The 25,417-nt window shown below is 43.1% G+C and overlaps 1 protein-coding gene across 1 annotated transcript in view; it reads right to left on the bottom strand.

The window, feature by feature from the left end:
• Positions 1-25,417, bottom strand: part of LOC115372816 (TBC1 domain family member 12-like) — a 33,392-nt gene that overhangs the window by 3,743 nt on the left and 4,232 nt on the right. Inside the window, exons 2-8 of the mRNA XM_030070958.1 lie at positions 13,849-13,978; positions 6,279-6,406; positions 5,367-5,449; positions 4,043-4,160; positions 2,002-2,108; positions 1,723-1,806; positions 925-1,019 (exon numbers count right to left, since the gene is read on the bottom strand). Of these exons, the coding sequence (XP_029926818.1) occupies positions 925-1,019; positions 1,723-1,806; positions 2,002-2,108; positions 4,043-4,160; positions 5,367-5,449; positions 6,279-6,406; positions 13,849-13,978 (745 nt within the window). The remainder of the gene's footprint in view (positions 1-924; positions 1,020-1,722; positions 1,807-2,001; positions 2,109-4,042; positions 4,161-5,366; positions 5,450-6,278; positions 6,407-13,848; positions 13,979-25,417) is intronic.

The raw sequence follows: 25,417 nt of genomic DNA, 5'->3' as shown, positions 1-25,417 counted from the left end.
AGAGAGAGAGAGCGAGAGAGAGAGAGAGAGGGAGAGGGAGAGAGAGAGAGGGAGAGAGAGAGAGAGAGAGGGAGAGGGAGAGAAAGAGAGGGAGAGAGAGAGAGAGAGGGAGAGGGAGAGAGAGAGAGAGAGAGGGAGAGGGAGAGGGAGAGAGAGAGAGGGAGAGGGAGAGGGAGAGGGAGAGATTGTTAAGTTTAAATTGTTAAGTTGTTTATATCTATATTGTTATTGTGTACATTGTATCACTAGTCGATTATCCATTTGTTTATTTATTTTTATTTTTCCTTTTTTATTTATTTATTTATTTTATTTTATTTTATTTTATTTTATTTTATTTTATTTTATTTTATTTTATTTTTATTGTCATTATCACTGCTATTTGCTTTGGCAATATCAGCACTGCCTTGTCATGCCAATAAAGCTATTTACATTGAAATTGAATTGAGAAAGAGAGAGAGTGATATGATGCCTTACTGTAGCTGTGACTGTCCAAAGGGGCAGAAATGTTGTTACTTCATTTTGTTTTTTTACACTGTGATATTCAAAACATGTTCAAAAATATGTTTGTATGTGTTATTAATGCAAGACAAAGCAGTCAGGACAAAAACTGCAATGTTCAGGGTGGAAATAAAGACTTTTGCACTCTGTTACACAAAGCTGACTTTATTGTGTTTTAAGGAAATTGAGAGCCAGTGTCCACATATTTGGACATCATTTCTCTCTAAAACTGCACCATGTAAAAAGACGATGTTTAGTTTTTATACTTATCAGGGTCCAATAAGCCAAAATAGAATCATATGCATATCAAACAAGAGCTCAGGTCTTAAAAGGTTAAACGCGCTAAAACCTGTTCATGTTCATTTATTATTCTTTTTTTTATTATTTTTGTTTTTTTCCATCTGATGAAGAGTGAGGGCCGTTTACCTTCTGGAAGATGAAGAGGGAGGGGAAGGTTCTGGAAATGTCCAGTTTGATGAGATCCAGGCTGGACTCTCTGTCAGCCAGGGAGGCTCCGCAGTCTGACACACACACACACACACACACACACACAATCAATCAGTCAATCAATAAATCAATCAGTGAATAAACACACAGGCATTTAAAGGGACACTTTCAGGATTCAGCATCAATGTTTTACTTATTTTTATTTGTTTTTCTCTCCAGGAAAAACTGACCGACCGGACCACAGATTTACTTCGTCTTCAGTCCGTATGACATGAAATTAATCTGAATTCAGTTTATTAAATATTATATTAATATATATAATATTATATTTATTATATATTATAATGTTATAACACAGCATCAAGCCTTCCAGGTAAAACATCGCCTGTCAAAGCTGTGAGATTATGACGATTCATCTGCTCATATCTCATCACTTTGTAAAAACTGTGCTCTGTTTTCTAGGCGTATTTCCTGCATCGGGACGTTGTGTGAAACCTTCAGATCCTAACAGATGGGCTTTATTGATCCCATCCCATCATCATGATCTTTATTGATCATGTGCAATAATGTCCAAAACCTTCCCCTCAACACTAGAAGACAGAAATATAGAGCCATGTGTCTTTAGAGAAATGAACACAACAAATAACAACATTTAACAAGCAGCTCAACAGAATGGATATGAGAAAAATATATGTGTATATAAATAATATAAATAAAATATATAAATATATGTATTATAATGTTATTATGACATGAAATAATGTGAGTTTGTGGTACCGCTCTCGCTGTCGTTGACTGAGCTGGTCTCACTGTAGCTCCTCCACTTCTCCTTCGCTCTGGACAGGAAGATCTCATAGAGCTCTGCAGGACACACACACACACACACACACACACACACACACACACAAACACATGAACAGAGAATAAAAACATGAACAGATATGAGGTGTTTGTTATGAAATTTAACTAATGTTCAGAATACTCGTACCTACTAGGATAAAGACTTGGCTTGTGGTGTGTGTGTGTGTGTGTGTGTGTGTGTGTGTGTGTGTGTACCTGGTGTGATGTTGAGCTCATTGCCGATAGCGAGGCTCCACACTCTTCCTCTGACACTGGGAGGGAGACCCTGCCACCACAGCTCCCTGACCCGCCGTGTGCCCTTCCTGCACGCGCACACACACACACACACACACACGCCAACATCAGGGGGGCAGTGCGAGTTCACTGCATTTGTACACCTCGACCAGTTCAAATCCTTGATTGCTGATTATTTTACTCATAATTGTAACTGCTTTTAATTTTGTCCCTGTTTTATTCTGTTTCTATTTCCCTGTTTTATTCTGTTTTAATCCCTGTTTTATTCTGTTTTTATTTCCCTGTTTTATTCTGTTTTAATCCCTGTTTTATTCTGTTTTTATTTCCCTGTTTTATTCTGTTTTAATCCCTGTTTTATTCTGTTTTTATTTCCCTGTTTTATTCTGTTTCTATTTCCCTGTTTTATTCTGTTTTAATCCCTGTTTTATTCTGTTTTTATTTCCCTGTTTTATTCTGTTTTAATCCCTGTTTTATTCTGTTTTTATTTCCCTGTTTTATTCTGTTTCTATTTCCCTGTTTTATTCTGTTTTAATCCCTGTTTTATTCTGTTTTTATTTCCCTGTTTTATTCTGTTTCTATTTCCCTGTTTTATTCTGTTTTAATCCCTGTTTTATTCTGTTTTTATTCCTTGTTTTATTCTGTCTTAACCCCTGTTTTTATTCTGTTTTAATCCCTGTTTTATTCTGTTTTTATTTCCCTGTTTTATTCTGTTTTAATCCCTGTTTTATTCTGTTTTTATTTCCCTGTTTTATTCTGTTTTAATCCCTGTTTTATTCTGTTTTTATTTCCCTGTTTTATTCTGTTTCTATTTCCCTGTTTTATTCTGTTTTAATCCCTGTTTTATTCTGTTTTTATTTCCCTGTTTTATTCTGTTTCTATTTCCCTGTTTTATTCTGTTTTAATCCCTGTTTTATTCTGTTTTTATTTCCCTGTTTTATTCTGTTTTAATCCCTGTTTTATTCTGTTTTTATTTCCCTGTTTTATTCTGTTTTAATCCCTGTTTTATTCTGTTTTAATCCCTGTTTTATTCTGTTTTTATTTCCCTGTTTTATTCTGTTTCTATTTCCCTGTTTTATTCTGTTTTAATCCCTGTTTTATTCTGTTTTTATTTCCCTGTTTTATTCTGTTTTAATCCCTGTTTTATTCTGTTTTTATTTCCCTGTTTTATTCTGTTTCTATTTCCCTGTTTTATTCTGTTTTAATCCCTGTTTTATTCTGTTTTTATTTCCCTGTTTTATTCTGTTTCTATTTCCCTGTTTTATTCTGTTTTAATCCCTGTTTTATTCTGTTTTTATTCCTTGTTTTATTCTGTCTTAACCCCTGTTTTTATTCTGTTTTAATCCCTGTTTTATTCTGTTTTTATTTCCCTGTTTTATTCTGTTTTAATCCCTGTTTTATTCTGTTTTTATTTCCCTGTTTTATTCTGTTTTAATCCCTGTTTTATTCTGTTTTTATTTCCCTGTTTTATTCTGTTTCTATTTCCCTGTTTTATTCTGTTTTAATCCCTGTTTTATTCTGTTTTTATTTCCCTGTTTTATTCTGTTTTAATCCCTGTTTTATTCTGTTTTTATTTCCCTGTTTTATTCTGTTTTAATCCCTGTTTTATTCTGTTTTAATCCCTGTTTTATTCTGTTTTTATTTCCCTGTTTTATTCTGTTTCTATTTCCCTGTTTTATTCTGTTTTAATCCCTGTTTTATTCTGTTTTTATTCCTTGTTTTATTCTGTCTTAACCCCTGTTTTTATTCTGTTTTAATCCCTGTTTTATTCTATTTTTTGCTATTTGTATTGTAATTCTGTATTGTGTTTATGGTTGTTGTTCATCTGGCATCATTGTAAATGAGGGCTTGCTCTCAATGATTCCCCGAATCCAAATAAAGGTTGAATGAATGAATGAATTCAACTGAAGGAACTGAGGTCTCAGAACAAAGCAGTTACACACACACTCACACACACACACACACTCACACACACACACACACACACACACACACACACACTCACATGGTGTCCCAGTGCGGCAGGATGTCGTTGTTCCAGATGACCATGGCGTGAGAGATGCTCTCCTCCTGCCTCAGCCTCTCCTTCATCTGACGCTTCTTCTTCTGCGCCTCCTTCAGCTCTGAGAGAGAGAGAGAGGGGGGGAGAGAGAGAGAGAGAGAGAGAGAGAGAGAGAGAGAGAGAGAGAGAGAGAGAGAGGGAGAGAGAGAGAGAGAGAGAGAGAGAGAGAGGGAGAGAGAGAGGGAGAGAGAGAGAGAGAGAGAGAGGGAGAGAGAGAGAGGGGGGGGAGGGAGAGAGAGAGAGAGAGAGAGGGAGAGAGAGAGAGAGAGGGAGAGGGAGAGGAGAGGGAGAGAGAGAGGGAGGGAGAGAGAGAGACAGAGAGAGAGAGGGAGAGGGAGAGGGAGAGAGAGAGAGAGACATTTGAAAGCCTTGACGTCCTCAGATCTTGTCCTTGCTGGCCACCGTAGCCGTCCTCTGCCAGTGTCGTTTGTCCAAAAAAAAAAAAATCTTTTCCAACTTCCTGTTTTGATCTTTTGTCCGGTGAAGGAGTTCACACGTCGTCACGGAGACGCTCACTGACCTCCAGTCAGATCTTTACAACCTGAACTTTGGGTTTTTGTCTGCAGGAACATCTGGAGAAATCTGATCACCTCCCGTCAGACTGTGGTTTTCACACTTTATTCACTAAAGGATTCATCAACTCACTGCAAAAACTCCAAATCTGATCAAGAATATTTGTCTTATTTCAAGTCAAAATGTCTCATTACACTTCAAATAAGACATGATCACCTCAGAAGGAACTTGTTTTTAGACAATTTTCAGACAAGTTTCAATAGAAAATTTGCTTGAAACAAGTGAAAATTTGCTTCGTTCATCCCCGCCTCCATCAGGGAGCTGAACCTGGTGGAACGATGATGTTAGTGGTGACTGTAACGATGATGATGATTATGATTTTGATGACGTTGTTGACGATAACGATGAGGTTGATAATGACGATGATGAAGATGTTGTTTTGTTGTTGTCGGAGATTTATGTGGTTGACACTTTTACCTGAGATGGCCTCTTGTTGCACCACTGTTTTATATATTCAGTGAGACTGGGATCTGTTGAATGTGTGTGTGTGAAACGTGTTGTCCTTTATGTCTTTTTTATACCTGTCTGCAACCAAACTGCCCAAGTTGGGACAAATAAATTATACTTGACTTGACTAAAAACAAGTTATTTCTGAGGTGATCATGTCTTATTTGAAGTGTAATGAGACATTTTGACTTGAGATAAGAGATAATCTGGGTCAGATTTTGGGTTTTTGCGGCGCCTCCAGTCGTACCTCTCCTCTTGGCTCCGGCCACCATCTCCTCGTACTCCAGTTTGTGTCTCTGGGTTTCCTCCTGGGATTTCGCCGGCAGGTTCCTGACACACACACACACACACACACACACACACACACACACACACACACACACACACACACACACAGACAGACAGACGGTCATTACAGGCGTTCAGGCGGACGGACCGAGGCTCCTTTTAGCAGCAGCCGTGAACACACACACACACACACACACACACGCTCTCTGTTGCTAAGCGACGGCTGAGGACCCGTTTGAAGTGCGAGGCCTTTTTTTTTAATTCACAGCCGGGCGATAATTCACGACTCTGGTTTATCGCGCCTCAGTGGAATCAAGTGGAATCATGACGTTATCGTGACACACACACACACACACACACACACACACACACAGTTTAGACACAATCCTGTTTTCTAAACTGACGATAAGACAATCCTTTTTGAAAACTGACTAAATCAGGCATGAAATACTTTAAGGGATGTTTTTTTTGAAAATGTTTAGTTTGACATCACCGCTCGGTTCAGATTAACGTGCTGGGATTATCGGCTCGACGCAGGCGTGGGAAAATGTGACAAGAAGTTCAAGGACAATCGAGTCTTCCTAGAATATTAGGAATTTAAACATATTTTCATTCAGAAGTGCCAAAAATGTACAATTTTGATGGACATCTAAGAAACCTGTGAAGAGCAAGCCGTCTCATTCGTTAACAATACAGCAGAATAAAACGTGGCTCATATCACGATTTGTTTTTTCTGCCTTTCGATATGTATTTTCTGCATTTTTGCACTTTGACGTGTTGGATTTCGATCAGCTGTCTCATCCCTGGCCACATTTTTCATCCTGTGCGGGATGAAGCGTCTTCCCACAGCGAGCACGCGAGCGATACTCACGCCGGCCGGTCCTCCAGGATGAGCGCCGTGGTGGACAGAGGCTCGAACTCCAGGTTCTTCCTCCTCCCGGCAGACAGGGGGCGCTGCTGCGGGCACGCCGCCGCGTCCGAGCCCTTCACCTGCTCCTCCTGCAGAGAAGAAGAAGAAGAAGAAAAAGAAAAGACGCTCGATCAGGTACGGCCCACATCAAACCACTGAGACTGAAACCAGAGGGAGAATTTACTTTTCAGACGCCGCGTTTTCATCTGAGAAATCCTTTTTGTAAATCACAAAAACTGAACAGAGTGAAACAGAAAAAGAGTTTTTGTCCCCTCATTTTTAGCTCCAGTTATTCCAGTATCTTTCAAGTTTATTGTTTTTCTAGTTTATTAGGATCCACATAAGCAGGGAGCCACTCTTCCACCGTTCAGGACGGTCCCATATCAGGACAGATTCAGAAATTAGAAGCAGGAAAAAACATAAAACTGAGTGAAGAGAAAAAGACAGAAGCAGCGTTTCGTTTGGACCGACTTCAACACTTGGATTAATTACAGGAGTTGAACCAGCACTTATTGGCAGATATTCAAGCTTTAATCATCCGTATCGATCGATATATATCCAGATAAAAGGCTGGACGGGGCGTTCAGCCTCCAGCTTCACATCGGTAAATATTTAACCGCCTGTCCAAACTGACATCCTGCAAACTCTCAAACTCGCATTTTATGTCTTTTTTATTTTTATGATGTGTTTTCTTGCTTCATGCAGTCCAAAACCAGCTTCTCCTTAAATGAAACACCTGTTCAATACACCTTTAGACCTACACAGCAGATTGTGCGTGTTGCGTTCAGGGGACTCTAAACTAAAGGATAAAACTGGAGCTGATAAATGATGAAAAAGCCCTGACAGAGGTGTAGCTGCGCTGCTAAATTCACTGTTAAATTCAGATGTTTTGATAAGACAGGAGCGATTGGATTACAACACGTTTGATTTGATGAAAGAAAAAGAGGAAGGAGGAGGGGAAGTGGAGGAAGAAGAGGAAGAAGAGGAAGAGAGCGAGCGCTCGTTCTGCTCTGATCACATCAGGAGTTTTAATCAAATCACTTCAGTCTTCACTTGAATTCGGTGCGACAGCGACTTCATTTTAATGAGTTTCACCCAAAACAATGGAGCTGTTATCATGAAGCACAGCATGCACACGACTGCCACACACACACACACACACACACACACACACACACACACACACACACACACACACCATTCATCAATTACAGCACAGAGAGAAGACTCTGGCAGAACTGTGTGTCTGAATGAACCTAACTGTGTGTGTGTGTGTGTGTGTGTGTGTGTGTGTGTGTGTATGCATTTTGACATCCACTTAAACTGCCAAGTGTGCATGTGGGCGTGTATTTTGACTGTGTGTGTGTGTGTGTGTGTGTGTGTGTGTGTACTTACACATGGTCTATCTAAGCCACCAAGCAAATGTGCAAATGTCAATGTTTGTGTTTGCATGTGTGCTGTCTAGGCTACCGTGTGTGTGTGTGTGTGTGTGTGTGTGTGTTAAGCTGACACAATAAACAGTTCATTGACAGGAGCAGGACAGCTGTGGGTCAACAGGACAGACGAGCCTTTATGCACTGACGTCTGAATGCAGCCAGCAGGTGGCGACATTCAGCCAACTTCCCTTCACTGTGAGGTTTATCTGCTCCTCTGTGTGAGTGTGTGTGTGTGTGTGTGTGTGTGTGTGTGTGCCTTTTCAGCTCTGCATGCTACACAGGTGCTGCTCCGTCAGCACTTTGCCTCTGAAGTCAGAAGTTAAAAAAACCCTGTGGCCGCAGCAGAGATTTGAGGATTTGCAGCTTTTTAACATGAACAGAGCATCAGCACACGGAGGCTGTGGACAAACGAAGCTGAGACCAGCCTCTGCTCTGCGCTCCTCACACTCTGACACCAGGTGGGATCACTCAGGGGACCCGCTGTGCAGGTAGGGGGCGCTGTTCTGCCGGAGCAAACGCAGCTTCAGCTCCCAGAGGCCCCTGCAGCTCCTGGCAGACGGAGGACGGAGAGAAAAGATGACGGAAAAAACTCACATCCGACATGCTGCTCCTCTGGAGAGGGAGAGAGAGAGCGAGGGGGAGCGGGGACGAGCGAGGAGGCAAGGGGGCTGATGGGAAATGTGGTCTTCATGTGTGTGAACGAGAGCACTAACAACATGGCTGACGGGCGACGGCTCGTGATCCGGTTTGTTTATGGGCACACGGACTCAGGCTGCAGGTGATAATTACTGTCATCGCCAATTAATTTGACTAGTTTTTGATTAATCAGCTGAAAAGTCCAGATTCTCAAGATGATGAAGATACAATAAGTGTTTAAAAAAAAAAACAAAAAAAAACACAGGAAACAGTCCAGACCCAGATGTTGACAAAGTTTTCACTTGCAGTTGAAAAAAGCCTAATAAATTGCAGTATCTCTCAACACATGTTGCCTCAACACTCGGCGTGTTGCAAAATGTTTTATTTTCCAAAAATCAACAAAACCAACTCAAAACGCCTGCTGCACATGAACAACATCAATGTAACTAAGAGATTTTTTTTTTTTTTTACATGGATAAATTATCAACTAGGGCTGAACAATATATTGATCTCAGATCATTATCTGGAAATATGAGACATTAATATCTCAAAAGGCAAGAATATGGACATACTGTATATATAACTTATTTTACTTATTTTATCTTATGTTACTTACATTTATTAATATTGAAATCTATCTTTTTTTATTTTGTTCTTTATTCTATGTTTGCACTGAAGGAGCTGCTCTTAATCTCACTGCACATGTGTATAGTGACAATAAAGGCATTCTATTCTATTCTATTCTATTCTATTCTAAAATCAAATTGAGGGTTAGGTGTGATATAAGCCTGAGACATTGATCGGTCTGTTCTGATCCATAAAATGAAGTCTAAAAATGAAGAATGAATTTGTGAAGTCACTGCATTCTCTACATCCATTTGGTGTTATTATGCTGTTTTTTTTATTTGAAGAATACTCAATTTTCACTGTTGCCACACTTCAAATTTCAAATAATATATTGATATGTGGCGTAAACACTGAGGTCTAAGACGTTTGGTCCGTATCCTGCGGCTCTGACCAGTCGCCTCGGTGTTTCCCGGTGTTTTGCACATTGCCCACATCTATGCACATTGTATACATCGATGCACACTGTTTTTTTTGTTTTGTTTTGTTTTGTTTTGGTTTTTTTGCACATTGTTTTTTGCACATTGGGTACTTAGATCTTTAGATCTCGAGTGTCATCTTTTATTCTTTATTTTTTATTATTCTTTATTTTTTATAATTCTTTATTTTTTATTATTCTTTATTTTTCATTATTCTTTATTTTTTTTATTTACTTAATCTTGTACTCTGTGGATACTGCTGAAAACTGTGAATTTCCTTCGGGATGAATAAAGTATCTATCTATCTATCTATCTATCTATCTATCTATCTATCTTCCTGGTTGTTGTCGACCTTGACAGGCTGCATTCTGGACAGCAGCACCGCACCTTCTTCTACATGAAGTGGGCAGGCGTCCCACTGGCTGACTGACTGACTGACTGACTGACTGACTGACTGACTGGCTGACTGACTGACTGGCTGGCTGACTGGCTGACTGACTGACTGGCTGACTGGCTGAAACCAGTTTGCCAGGCAGAGCCCTGACGGCAGCGCTGTGGGAAAAACAGCCAGGATCATGACTTCAGCTGTAATCCTGCAGATTCCAGATCAGGCCTCTTGGGGATCGAGGTGTCGTGGTGAAGCACAGCAGCTGAGGGAAGACAGAGGAAACAGTGGAGCTGAAGCCAGACCTCCTCCTCCTGCTCCTCCTCCTGCTCCTCCTGCTCCTCCTCCTCCTCCTCCTCCTCCTCCTCCTCCTCCTCCTCCTCCTCCTCCTCCTCCTCCTCCGTGTCTGACGTGTCGCTGCCGACGCCAAACCACATGTGGCCGTCTGTGCTTCCTGATGAGTCATCTGACCGAGGAGAGCTGCTGTCATGTGAGCCGGCAGGCAGGCGGCTGTCAGATGTTTAGCTGTGAGCCGTGTCCCCGCTCACTATCAGCTTACCTCCTGCCCCCCTCCTCCTGCAGGGCGGGGGTCGGGGGTCAGAGGTCAGGCACAGAGCAGCAGACTGGGAATCACGCTGCGTTCGGTTCAACTCGGAATTTCAAGCTCGTAAAAATTTCCGATCTGTGACGGCGCTGCGTTCACAGTGATGGACAAAAAGGTAACGACAAGAAGGAGGAGGAGGAGAAGAAGAAGAAGAAGGAGAGGAAGAAGGAGGAGAAGGAGAAGAAGGAGAAGAAGAAGGAGAAGAAGAAGAAGAAGAAGAAGGAGAAGAAAACATGTTCCTCCCACAGGAAACACCCGAGCTGGATGCAGCAGGATTGGCTTCAGCGGTAAACGATGTTACACTGAACTAAACTCTTCTCAGAAACAACAAACTCTAATTTACAACTTGTCAGCCAGCGCTGGATCACTGGTATTTTTGTTTTTTCACACGTCTGTGAGTTTTGTCTAGTTTTGAAATCAACATCAGAGTCTTTCTGGGGCTCAGGCAAACAAAAAAAAAAAAAAAATGCCATGACTTTACATGACTGAGTTGGACCGGGACCTTAAAAACAGCTGTTCCCTTCTACTTTACACATGTTGTTTGTGAATAAATTGTGAAATAAATGCACAGTAAAGCCAGTTGTCTGTGATGTTCCCTGAGGATTTATCAGCCTCCCTGACTTTAACCTTGTGGAGCGACGTCTCGTTATTCCAGGATAATCCAGGACTTCCAGGACCGGAGGAAACCAAACCTCAGGACCAGCTTTAAACGTGAGAGAGACAGAGGGAGGCGGAGGCTGCTGCAGCACTGAAGCACATAATCAGTGGTGTGTGTGTGTGTGTGCATATATATGTGTATGCGTGTGTGTGTGTGTGTGTGTGTGTGTGTGTGCAAGACACCACCTGCTCTAATGGCAGGAGAGGAATCTAAACTCTCAGAACACAGAGCTTCTCTTAACGGCTGAGAGACAGAAAATAACCGTGTGTGTGTGTGTGTGTGTGTGTGTGTTTATGTGTGTGTGTGTGGGTTGGTGGGTGTGTGGGGACAACCAGCTGGGTCCTCAGCTGCACAGAGTGTGTGAGGGTTGCCTAGCGACACACACACACACACACACACACACAGTAAATCCATTTTACAGTCTCATTGCTGTTCAGCCAGGCTGCATGTGAAGCAGACAGGAGCTAACAGCATTAGCCCCCGGAGTGTGTGTGTGTGTGTGTGTGTGTGTGTGTGTGTGTGTGTCCTTCATCTCACCAGCCAGTTTAACCATCCTCCTAAAATCCAATCAGCAACAGAAAACATGGTCCCTGTCGTCACAGCGCCCCCTTCAGGACACGCAGTGTGAAGGCTTTAAATGTCATAACACACAAACTCACATTCGAGTCAAACGTTTGAAATCTGGTGAAATCAGCTGGTGTGACATGTTCAGCTCTAATCCAGGAGTTTCAGCTCATCAGGCTCTGATCGGTGTAACTTCCTCCTCCTGGCTCATTTCCATCATCAACCTCGCGCCGCAAATCATCACTTTCTACTTCTAACGTCAAGAAACGACATGAAGCACAGAATCTGCTAAAGCAACGTCACGTGGATTAGGGCGGGGACGATATGCTCGTCTCAAGATTTGACACTATCACGACACTCGGGTGCCGATTCGACTTAATCGATGATGTCAGTGACGTAAACGCATCGACACATATAGCATACCGTCAAGTTGTTGTCGATTACGTCGATGACGCAATTTACGCAAACAGCAGAGGCTGCAGGTCGGAGCGTTTCAGACGGAGAGGAAGGCAGCAGCCGCGCGAAACAGCCAGAAAGACGATCAGAGACGTCCAAAGTGTGGAGACATTTTAAAGAGAAGCCAGATGACTCGGTCGTCTGCAGCCTTTGCAAAGCGGAGACGGCACCACAGCAGCACCACGGCGATGAGCGAGCAGCTGAAGCGACAGGAAGCAAAGAGCTGGACAATCCTAAGTCTAACTAACTAATTACCAACTAACGGGAATTTACAGTAACATGGCAGCATGAACGAGTTAACCCTTTCATGCATGAATTATGAAAGCCTGAATCAAAATTTTTTTCTTATGTGTTTTTACTCTTCTTAGGGCATGAACACTTTTTTAAGTCTCCATACTTCTTTAAGGATGCAGGACTGGTATTACCATGTCATGATACTGGTATTAATATGTTTTCAGCAACAAGAACTGACAGTCTCTGCATAAACCTCAATGGAGGGGAGCAGCAGAGAGCACTCTAACAGCTGATATGCAATTCCACCATAGAAACCACTGCATTTAGGAGAAAATGGCTTTAAACAGCTGTCCACTGTAGTGACCGCTATGCGCCAAAGGGTTAAAGCAACACGAGGTCACTTTGACCGCGCCTCGCTGCTTCGAGAAACAAAACGTAACGATGCACGTTGTTAATACGTCGCACATAACAGCAACTTTAGTAAAACCGGATCATATTAATCGTTTGACTAATCGACTAATCGTAAAAATAGCTGATAGATTAATCGGGAGAAAGATAATCGTTTAGGACAGCCCTACTGTTTATTGTGATTTTGTTTTGTTTTTTTTAATCCTCCTCCAGTTTGTGTGTGTAAAGTCTGATGAGGCTGTGATTCTCCTAGAGGTCACTAGAGGTCATTTTCTCCAGCGACGTCCAGTTTGACAAAAGTCTCTGCCTGCAGTGAAATGGCTGCTATGGGGGCCAACATCATCACACAGGAATCAAATGTGGCTCATTGAATCCACAAGAGTCTCAGCTTTCCAGTCAAAGCCAACTGATGCAGCTCCAACACTGTTTATCCTGAATTTGAAGCGAGATTTAGTCGCCTCGTCGACGGCCCAGCATGACTCTGCTCACAGATGCAGCCATGTGTGTTCCTGCATGTCTGACAAAGAGCTGCTGTTCGCCCACGTGACGATGATGATGATGATGATGATGATGTTTGAGTATTTTGAAGCTGCAGCTATGAGGATAATTTTCAGGATGAACTGATTAATTATTTAGCGCATGAAGTGCTGCAAGAAAAGACAAACTCTGCGGATCCCAAAGTGATGTGATGATGTCTTTAATAAACCCAAAAGGATTCACTTTAAAAAGACATGAAGAGAGAAAAGGAAGAGGATCCGAGCGTCTCAGTGAGGCTGGAGTCAGATGACCGCGTGGTGTTTCTGCTTGATAAAGTCAATCTAATGACTAATCGTTTCCGCACTTCTTCTGTTTTTGCCAAAAACTCTGGACGGCAGATTTCAGCGGCTGATCCAGTTTCCAGACGGAGAAAACAGCGTCTGGCCGAGCGATGTTTACCAGTCCAAGAGGCTGGAAGAAATTTACCACCGCAGAAAAAAAGGACCAAAACAAATTTACTGTCTGGTGTTATTTTACCACCCCGCAGAGGAGGACGAGCCTCTGAGCGTGTGTGTGTGTGTGTGTGTGTGTGTGTGTGTGTGTGTGTGTGTGTGCGTTCACAGGGCTGACCTGCTGTGTTGATGAGGCAGGGTCTTTAGCTGCGTCATTCTCTCTGCCTGCAGCCTTGCCAAATAATCGCCAGCCCGTTGCATTGTGGGACGGCGCCTTAGGCTCTTTGGATTTCCTAGAAAACAGGCTCCTGGAAAAAAAAAAAAAAAAGAGAGAGAGAGAGAGAGAGAGAGAGAGAACAGTTACCATCACTACTGCCATCTCCGCTCGTCTCAGCTGAAAAAGTGAATGATCATAGTGAATGATTTTTGTCTAATGTTGTTTTATTGGGTATTTTCTTTCCTTTTTTCTCTTTTCTGCATAATACTCGTTCTAAATTTGCACATTGACCTACATCTATGCACACTGTATACACCTATGCACACGGCATTTTGCACATTTTTCGCACATTGTTGTACTTAGATCTATAGTGTCATCTCTTATTCTTTATTTTTTATTTATTTAACCTTGTAATCTGTGGATACTGCTGAAAACTGGGAATTTCCTTCGGGATGAATAAAGTATCTATCTATCTATCTATCTATGTATCTTGTATTTGTATTTGCATGTCTTGTTCTGGTTTGAAAAGCTGCATTACAGTAAAGAAATGCAGTTTTCTGAACTTGTTATCCCAGCTGCTGTATTACTCTGTCTCTCCGGCCTCGTCATCATGTCCACGTTACTGATGATGACATAGCAGAAATACTGTGTGTAAATATGTTATGAACGCACCGACAGTCATTCGTACAATATCGATATCGAGGTATTTGATCAAAGATATCACGATACTTGATTTTGTTTACATCATCCAGCCCTGAGAGTCCGACTCGGATTCAACCAAAGTGCAGGAAGTGAACAAAACACGCTTCAAATTAGGGACGGGGGGGGAAATGATTCAGTGAAAAACTGTTTTTTTTGGACAATTTTTATTGCCCTTAAACTGCACTTGGCCTGGAGGCGGTGAGCGATGTTGGGTCGTTGCTTGCCGCGAGCCTCCCAAAAATTGTAACTACGCGGACCCTACGCAGCCCCACAAGAGCTGTGATTGGTCCGCCGAAGTACATCATTTCCGGCATTTCGTTGCAACCGGTATCACAACATCCTGTTGTTGTGCCGGCAGCGCCATTTTTAAAACAACTGTTGTGTCTCGCCTCGTCAGTTGTGTTTGAAAACTTTGGAGAATGCTGGATCTTGCGGAAGAACGCCTGGCCGAGGAGGTGCGCAAGTACCCGCACCTATACGACTCGTCCTCTCGCCATTACAAAGATGAGAAGAGCAGCGACCATACGTCACAGGGTCTACGTTGGTGGGAGGAGAATTGCTCAGTATGTTTCGCAGAGGTATGTTGGACACACACGCGCTGCGTAGGAAATGCGTGCTTCGCACAACCCCCGTACGCGGAAGCATAATCCGGCCTTAAGTCGACTCCTGAAGCAGCGGTGGCATTCACACCTGCCGACACCAGGATTCAGTTCGACCTGGCGACATACGGCAGATGTGTGAGAGTCACGGCTCTGAGGTCGTGTCCTTGTGCACTTCCACCTGCCATCTCTTCTGCCATCTCGCTCTACGATCTCACAGGGCCAGTGAAGGAGTCGGGAACATTATCCGAGCCGTGATCATGCGGCGCCACACGCGGGGCTTCACTGGACTGATGCTGTGCAAAAAATGTGCAAAGCAAACTGTTTTGTCCTCAGTGTGCTGGTCAGCAGATATTACAGCAGCTTAGACAGAGAATCAGAGAAAGGAGGGGCAGGAAATCGATGAATAATAAAAAGGAAGTCAAGTTGTGAGGAAGAACAAGCAGGGAGCGAGCACACACACACACACACACACACACACACACACACACACACACACTTCAGAGCAGTTCCCAGACTAAGGCAGAACTGGAGCGCCTGCAGCGAAGGGAGGAATAATATTTGCTTGGCTGTCTACTGGGGCCAGAGAGAGAGAGAGAGAGAGAGAGAGAGAGAGAGAGAGAGAGAGAGTGTGTGTGTGTGTGTGTGTACATGTGAAAAAGTGAGCGAGCACCCTGGCGTGTGGCGTTGCTAAGACGCACAGATGAAGAGATGGAAGTCGAAAGAAAGAGAAGTGAAATTAGATGTGCTGGTTTTTCCATCGAGCGAGCCGCACGCCTCTTTACGCAACCGTCTGTTTTCATAACGAGCTCGTCCACGACCCGCCGATTATTCTGAAACGTGTACAGCAAAAATAAAATAAGGGTATGTTGTATTTCACGGGGAAAAAAGTGCAGAATTTTATTTCACAGATTGAAAAAGGACTATTAAACCGGCTCTGAGTAACTCGTGATTTTTCCAAACTTAGTCAAATTCTTCCTCTCAGACCTTCTCGTTCATGACATGATATTAAAAAACACTTTCTTCTGCTGCTTCCCTGAAATAGCAGGTGAGCAGGTGGATTCAGACGGAGGCTGTGCAGGAGCGCGCTGCCTTCGAGGACGCTCCTCATCAGCAGAAGTTATTTAAGGGCCCCCAAATCTAAACAGGGACCAAATTAGAGCCGGATCACATCCAGGAGCAGCTGCTTTCAGCGATTTAGCACCAAACTAGACTTCAGTCGTGAACGAACAGCACCTCCACGTCTTATCTCATCTTACACGCTGTCTGTTTTCATACGAGGCAAAAACAACCTGTGACTGATCTGTGATCTGTGCGGTGAACCGTCACTTTTCTCCCCCACAAGTATAGAGGTTTGGTTTTTTTCTGTTTTTTTTGTCAAATTAAAACATACACACTCCAGCACAGATGCACATTTGAGTTGCTATAAGGTGGATTTGTTCCCTGCCTGTGTGTGTGTGTGCATTAAAAACATGACTGACACCTGCTGACTGGACAGTTATTTTGCCTTTTCCGGGGTTTCTGTCCTCCTCAGCTTCAGATGTCGTGATGCATCGTGGCTGATTATCGCAGAATCGCCTGCATCGTAACAGCATCGCAGTGATTCCCACCGCTCGTGTTTATGAAAGCGTGGCAAGCTTGCACAACTGTTTTTAATTTCACTTGTGAGGTGAGCCTGGTGTGTGTTTCCTCTTTTTTGTTCTGTTCCACCGCGAGAGAGAGAGAGAGAGAGAGGAACTGCTGAAGTCTGAAGGGTGCAGCCTTCAGGTCGACAGCCCTCTCTACGTCTAGGAGCCGGCTTCAAACTTTCTTTTTCGATGAGGTGTGTAGTTCAGACCTCAGACCAGCCTGTAGCCTCTCTCTCCTTCCTTAAGTATTCATATTGCATTAGTGAATGTTACGACCTCAGCATCTTCTCTCTCTCTCTCGTAGACGTCCGAAAATGTGATTTAAAGCCACCATGACTCTCCCCAACACCCCCTTCCTCAAGTGCTGCTGTTATTATTATTATTATCAGTCCTACATCATCATCATCTTTATTACTCCATCCTATTATATTTAGTCTTATGATTACTATCATCATTACCCACATTAATATTACGACATATCTCTATGAGGAACTTCTCTGTCTGCATCTCTCTCTCTCTCTCTCTCTCTCTTTCTTATCTCTGTATATCACCCTGACATAACTTATGATTATGTTATGATTTGACACTACACAATAAAACTGCCTTGATCTGAATTGAGTTTTTGTGCTGCTTCATGGCACTGTGACACTGAAGCCCCCGTTCCACTTTTCTGCTGAACTGAACTTGAGAAGAAAGAAAGAATTTGAATTCTGAGTCGGGTTCATTTTTTTTTTAAGCTGAACTGCGATACAAACTGAACCCTGAAATGTGTAAACCTTTAAATCACTAATTCCTGCTCACACAGCAAATTGATGTTTGATGCTCACGGGGTTAAAGTGACACAGGCTCCGTCTTTTTCTGAATGTTGTTGGGCGAGACACTGAACTCACGACCAGTTCCTCCGAAATTCAAGTGTGTGTGTGTGTGTGTGTGTGTGTGGGTGTGTGTGTGTGTGTGTGTGTGTGTGTGTGTGTGTGTGTGGGTGTGAGTGGGAAATGCAACATGTGGGTGACATATGCAGCTGCACAGCTCTAATAGAGATAAATGAGCCGACGGTGCTGCTGCAACAAGTCGGTCCTGAACGCCTCTCTGCGTCTGTGTGATCACATCAAGCCGCTCCGCACATCAAAAACAGCCCCGTGTGTGTGTGTGTGTGTGTGTGTGTGTTTCACGCAGAGTCGGGCAGTGAGATGGTGAACCTGCAGCGACGGATTAACAGGCTGTTTCATTTTGCCTCTTTTCTTCTCTGCTGGAGGAGAGAGGCGGTAAATGCAATATAACAGATCTAAGTGTGGCTTTGTGTGTGTGTGTGTGTGTGTGTGTGTGTGTGTGTGAGTGTGTTTGAAGGTACCTGCTTAATTCCCAAAGCGTATTGGACAAATGTGTGTGTGTGTAAATAATTATCTACGGGGCAGACGGGGTCTACTTGAGATCCGAGGCGTCGTTTGTGCTGCAGCTTCACAGCAAATCTGATTCCTGATGAACACGAGGACCGAAACCCCGACGCAACACGAGAGGGAGAGAGAGCGAGAGAGCGAGAGAGGGAGAGAGCGAGAGAGCGTCCCAGTCTGAGGAAAAACCTCGGCTTCATGATGACTGTGCATTAATTAAAATAAGCTTGACTGATCCCCTGGGGGAAATGTTAGTGTGTAATAACCTGACGTGTTATTGTCATCAAACGTCATCCATGCCTTGTTTTTAATTCATTTTTAATTATTTTTTTAAATATTTAGTCAAACTTTACAAATAGTGATTTATTTAGTTACACCCTTTTTTATTTGTTTTACAAGGGCTCTTTGTCTGCTCTGTCCCAGCAGGTGTGTTTTACCTGTCATCACTGCTGATCGGCCCACAGTCTGAACTGTGGGATGACCAGCCTCCTCCAGGAATAACCTGAGTGTGTGTGTGTGTGTGTGTGTGTGTGTGTGTGTCTGCCGTCTGCTCAGCGTTGCTCTCCGTCTGTGTGAATTTCCTTCGAGACGCTGTGACATTCAGTCCAACTGCCGAGGCCCAAATCCAAACCAGAAGGAGACGCGACAGGCAGACACGATTTAAACCCCGAATAAAAAACCAAAAAAAAAAAACAAACAGCAGCGCTCAAATACCTGCCAGTCAGGCAACATTACGGCCTTAAAGCAAAAAATAAACCCTTATTTTTACATGACTCCAGTGCCTTGTCGTGTTGGAGGACGTCCGGCCGGCCGGCCGCGGCTCCTTTTGCAAACCAAACCTCTACAAAGTGTGCAGGAACAGCTGAGGCGGCACAACGCGGTAAAAACACAACATGTCGCAATTATTCTGACGGACCCGAGTGCGACAATATCTGTGATTTTAGTGGGAGTGATCATTTTTGCATCATAACTTTCATTTTAACTGGAAAATAAAATAGTAAAATGAGGAAGATGTGATTTCTGTTGGGTTCTGCACCAAACTGTCGTGTTTTTTTTTTTTTTTCTTAATGTCTGGAGAGTGTCACTTATTGGCCAGAGCAGTCTCTGCAGCTCCACAAAACTTTATTTATAACGATGCACTGTCACATTTAATGTTCATCACAAGTCGCTGCTGCTGCTGTGATACTGCCCTCATCCGTATTACAAGTTTGATGTGATTAGAGCCACACGCACAATTTTCATAGTCAATTTAGAGTCGGCCTTTCAAAACATCAAAACCCCCCCCCCACACACACACACACACACACACACACACTTCTTTCTTTCTTAATTAATCCACTTCATCACACATCTGCCAACTCTAAAGGATATAAAGACTTAATATTTTTTCCATTTCCTATTGCAATATATTCCAAGTGCATTTTTAAGACAATCTGTCTTGTTCTATTGTCATAATGAAATTTCCAGTTACTAAATTAAAAAAATGAAAAAAAAAAAAAAAAAAACCTGGTCATTCCTGAAAGATGAACCAGCAAGTAGCTCTGCAACCTGATCAACCGCTGAAAAAGGCATTGTGGGTAAAAACGCACAACTTTCCCCTGTCATTTTTAACTTTGAGCCATTTACATTGGAAAACTGTGTTAAAATGAATGAACTTGTTAAAACACAAATGCAACTGGTGTTTTCCTTCAAGCGATCAAAAGACACAGAGAGAGAGAGAGAGAGAGAGAGAGAGAGAGAGAGAGAGAGAGAGAGAGAGAGAGCACGGTATTGTATTGTCTTGGACTTCATTACTCCGATCAAACAACAGAAATACTTTGCGCTGCTCTACTTCACACTCGCTTTCGTTTCGTCTCTTTGTTGTGCTCTCTGCAGGAATGCTGTCGGGGCGCTGTGGCTCCGACGCTCCCGCTCCGCTCTCTGCTGACGGAGGAAATGAATCTGACTCTCGCCACCTCCCTGTTCGTCACCGGGAACGAAACCATCGGCTGAACTGGAGGACAAACCGCACAGAGAACACAGAGCTCCAGTTTGTGCTCTGTTTGTTTGTCACTGGTCTTCCAGGTTTGGTTTTTCACGCAGAGCGGCATGAGACCGTCCCTCAGCTGACTTGGAGGTCGTGGATGTCCAACTTTCCCACCAGCACATGAACGCATCGTCACCACAGTCTAAACGGATCCTTGGACCCGCAGCTCTCTGTCCACCAAAGTTAACTAATTCATCAGTAAGTGTATAAAGTGTGAAAAATAATAAAGCCCAAGTCCAAAGAGAAGTGACCCCAGTCCACACTGACATCTTCAAATGTCTTCCTTAGTCTGACCAGCAGCCAAAAAATCATTAATTTAATAAAGATATGAACACCCCCCCCCACCCTTTCTCCATATTATCATTATTGTTACTTATTATCATTATTAGTATTCAATATTAGCGTTATTGATATTATTCTTACTATTATTATTGCAAAAATTATAAGTTTGCATTGTGGTGTTGCTGCTTTGTTTTGTTTTGTTTTTTACCTTTACTTTTTTAATGTTCTTCACAGTTGTTGTTATTATTATTATTATTATTATTATTATATAACTTTCATACTCTCTAATCACACACACACACACACACATACGCGCACACACACACAAAACCACACATGCTGTCGCTGTTGTTTTTTTTGCTCACACCTTGTTTGTCTATCCTGTATTGTCTCTGTAATGTCATATTGCACAATAAAAAAAAATAAAAATAAATAAATAAATAAATAAAAAATATGAACAGGGCAAAGGAAGACAGCTGAGTGTCTTTACTGTTTAAACGACAGACAGTCACTGAAATTATAATCGATGAATGTTCTGTCACTCTCCTTATTGTTGCAGCGTAACTAAAATATAAAATGTTTAATGTGAATTCTCTTTATTCGCTCATGTGACGCTGCTGACTGTCTGCAGCCCGGCGAGCCTCGGGGCAGCAGCCCCCGCTCTGAGGTCTGTGAGGCTTGAACAAACAACCTTCCTCTTGTTCGTCAGCCTGTCCGCCTCGGGGCCGCCAGCCACGCTTTGATCTCCACCCCGACCGACCTGCTCTGCCCTGCTGTGATTTCTCACAGGATCCATGTGCTTCCAGGTATCACATTCAAGCACTGCAGACGTTTTCTGATTTCCTGAAACTCGTGTTAGTCCCGGTTTGGCTCTGATTTCCGGAGCTTCCTGACACTTGAAAGCCGGCAGCGGAGCTCGAGTTAATGTGGCCGGGGGATCGGAGCGGCTGTTTTGTTGTGAATCCTGATGGGAGACCTTGAGCGCCTGCCAGGCAGATAACAGGCGGGTAGAAAAAAAAAAACATAAAAACAATTTCAATCCTGGACTTGCACCGAACACTGCAGCACAGCAGCGTGCAGCTAAAGCTGGCCGTGTACCGCCTGAGGAATCAAACCGTGCGTTCGTACCGACGTTAACGCTGCGTTTACAGAGGACGACCAGCAGTGGAACCACACGGCACTCAGCCACTGAAACTGATGAATTTCTTATTTACTTTTTTTCATTTTTCAGTCCATGGCACCAGTCGCCATCTGGGAAAGGTTTAACTGAGTGACTTGGTGACGGCGAAAGCTAGTAGCTAGTTGTAGCTGCTGCCGCCATCGACCCTCCCCACGTGTTTTAAATGATAAAGGTGTTTCTGTGAGGCCTGCTGTGCAAAGGCAAAGTGACCTGCGGGTAATAAAGGTGTTCACTGATTCATTTATTCATTTAAATGAGAAACAAAAACTGTTTAGGGATCGGGAAGACGAAAACACAACTTTAAGATTAACAAAATCCGTACAAACAAGAAAAGATTTTGCATTTCACTCTGTGGGGTTAGACTGAGGAACAGTCTGGGTGAGGGGATCAAACGGTGTCCAAACATGCAACCGTTTAAAACAAAATACAAAGAGGACGTTTTCACGGGATACAAGGATGGCGTGGGGGTGTGACAGTCACCAGGTGTGCACAGGATACTGGATTGTTAATTATTCTTTATTTATTGTTTACTATACTTATTTCTGTTTATTATTAGTTGATTTTTTTTTCGTTTATGTTGTATGTAGTTATTATTAAGTCCCTTTGTCTTTGTCCTTTTATATACATGTAAATGGATTAACTGGTGTATATTAATTATAAATTATGTTCATAGTTATGATTATTATTATCATGTCTTTTTATTCTCATATTATTATTGTTGTTGTTGTTGCTGCTGGTGGTAGTGATAGTACAATTTGCAGTATTAGTATTGTTATTATTATTATTATTATTATAAATATGATTGCTATTGATAGTAGCAGGATAAGCAGGATAAGCTAATCAATTATTTGTGCAGGGAGAATGGGTGGGATTATATAAGTTTTGACTTCTTCCCACTCCTTTTTGAAGAAACTTTTCATTGTCTGTTATTATTCATGTTGTTTTGTTTTGTTGTTGTTCAAAATAAACTTTTCAAATCAAATCAATGAAAATCAAATCAAAAAGGTGGAACTGAAACTGATTTTTACGTGACATGAGGGCTGTTTCCAGCAGGGTCGCTCGACTCTGGAGCCATTTCATTGTACTGAGACCATTTTTTTCCAACTGGACGTCCGTGTATAAAGTGACCTGTAGTGACCTCTAGGACAATCACAGCCTCATGAAGTTCTCCAGGTAGACTGGCAATAAGGGCCAGTTTCTGACACTGAATCAAAGCATGGATTTTTCTTTGCTGTGCCTCAGGATCTTGGTGTCTTAATGTGGTAAGAAACAAAGACTAACTACAAAATGATCGTGGTAAATCATGGTAACGAAGGCAGCCTCAGCGGAGAGGAGCTCTCTGCACCGTCGGCCTGATCACATCTCAGAAGGTAAATCAGTGGCTGCTGTTCCTTGCATTTCATTTGCGAGTCATCGTCTAAACAGGAAACAAGCGAGAGCGGAGCGGCCGCCACGTCCGAGGAACAACAACGAAGTGATGAGAGTGGCTTTATGAGCTTCTCCCTCCCTTATCTTCTCCCACCTCAAACACAACGCAGGAAACACTGCAGCTGGACACCGCCTTCTGTTTTTCTGAGGTTTATTCCTCTAAAATCACTTTAAAACAACTCCTAACAAAGCACTGACGTCGACCGACAGGAAATTAAGCCGATGTTAAGTAAGCGATTAATTGTTTTAAAGTATAACACCAAACACCGTCTGATTCCAGCTTCACCAAGATGCTGAGATTGTCTTCCTTCCCTCCGTTCATATCTTCGTCAAATTAATACTTTGGGAGTTTTGGTTGCTGATCAGACCGAGGGAGACATTTGAGGACATCACTTTGGACTTGGATGACATTATTAATCGACTGAATCATTGGATTTCTCGACAGTGAAAATAATCTTAATTTGCAGCCGCACATTCCTGATTCTCAACGCGTCAGACTGCAAAGCAGAACCGCCTCACAGATTCTCCTCTGTCCAGCTGACGGACGTATTTTGACAGGCACTTCTGGTGATGAATTCGTTTGAATTCACTGAGGCTAATCCAAATTGGCTTCCAAATCTGATCCTTCAGGCCAGCTGGGTCCTTTGTAATTTACAAGTGACCACAATGGATTTGTGTGTTTTGACAGAACCATATTTTGCTCTCACCGTAACGCGGGTTGTAATGGTTGTTATGATCTTATTTTTCTAGCTGCAGGGCAGAACACGTCGCTGGTTCTCCTCCAGGTTTGCTGCCCCTCTTAAGATGTGTGATGCTGAGTAAACTTCATGTGGAGAATGACAGAAGCAACGCCTCAAAATCTGACCGACCCGACTGAGCTGCATTTTCACAGATTCGGTCTGGATCTTATTTGACATCTCTTGGCAGCGCAGCTGAAACATAACAGGGGAAAGATAAGATTCAGTGTTTTTCTGCTGTTGGAAAAAAAACATCTCACACCAAATATGCAAAAACAAATCCTCTTGGGATCTCCTGTGTAACATAACCTCAGACTCTCTGGATTTAACTCTTGTGCTGACATTTTGAGGTTTTAGCGGCTCGGTCCCTCTTTGTTTCCTGTGCCGTTTCCCCGCCATAATAACAGACCGCCGTCCAACGTGTCACTGCCGCCGGGTGGGAACCTCGTATCTCCAACATGTCATTTTTTGGGAACTATGCAAAACAGCCTTGTTTTGAACTTGATGACAGTGCTTTTTTCCCCCTTTTTTCCATTATCTAGCTGGTTTTGCAAGTGTTTCATCAGCCTGGAGGATTTCTTCAGCCCACAGAGGAGCATGTGACCTCTGAGTCGAGCGAAAGTAGGAGAATCAGCAAAACTGGAGGTTACGGCTGCAACTAATGATTATTTTCAGCGTCAATCTATTAATTTTTTTCACTTGCCATAAAATATGACATATTTATGTCTTCAGATTGGTTCCTTAATCTAACCAACAGCCAAAAAACCCTAAAGGATGAAGATCAGTGATCAAAATTATAACTTAACAATTCTCTGTTGACAAACTAATCCTTTAGCCGACTTATTGCTTTAAAAAACTCCTTCATCAAACAGACAGAGGAGAGTCGGGCTGATTGAAAGTAATCGGTAAATCAGTGGATGTTGTTCTTTGCATTTTGTTTGCGAGTCGTCCTCTAAACAGGAAGCAGCAGAGAGCAGAGCGGCCACGCCAGCGCGTTGGAAGAATGACAACAAACAGAAAGATAAGAGATGGGAGGAGATGCTTCATCACCACCGAGTTTGGGTGTTTCACACAACAGCAACGAGGCCGACGCCGTCTCCTTTCCGCCTGACAGGCCGACAGTCACAACAGGGCACCATGACGGCAGCAGGGAGGGTTAAGCGGCGCGCTGAATAAGCCCTGTGGTCGATTTGTCTGTGGAGGAGCAGAAATAGAAACGAGAGGAGCAGCGCGGTGGATGTAGGCTAAGCCCTGAGGACAGAAGCCACAGTGAGTGATGCTCGCTGAGCCCCGCTGGCTCACTTACAGCCCGCAGAACTGGAGCATGATTAACATGCAGCCTATTATCTGAGTGCCGGCCTCTGCTGCACCTCGCCGCCCTCTCTCCTCCCTCTCTCCTCCCTCCCTCCGTCCGCTAACAGAGGCAGATTCATGGCAAATGGGGAATCTGCCCGGCTAACATCCCCGCTGATCTCTCGGTGTCTCCGTCTAATGGCGGAAACAGACACTGAATATGGACGTCACCCAAAACCCGTCCGGTCTCAGCGCAGCTCTCCG

This window comes from Myripristis murdjan, chromosome 15, assembly GCF_902150065.1.
Source record: "Myripristis murdjan chromosome 15, fMyrMur1.1, whole genome shotgun sequence".
Lineage (NCBI taxonomy): Eukaryota > Metazoa > Chordata > Actinopteri > Holocentriformes > Holocentridae > Myripristis > Myripristis murdjan.
The sequence above is the reverse complement of the archived record's forward strand: the minus strand, read 5'-3'. Positions and strand labels throughout refer to the sequence as shown.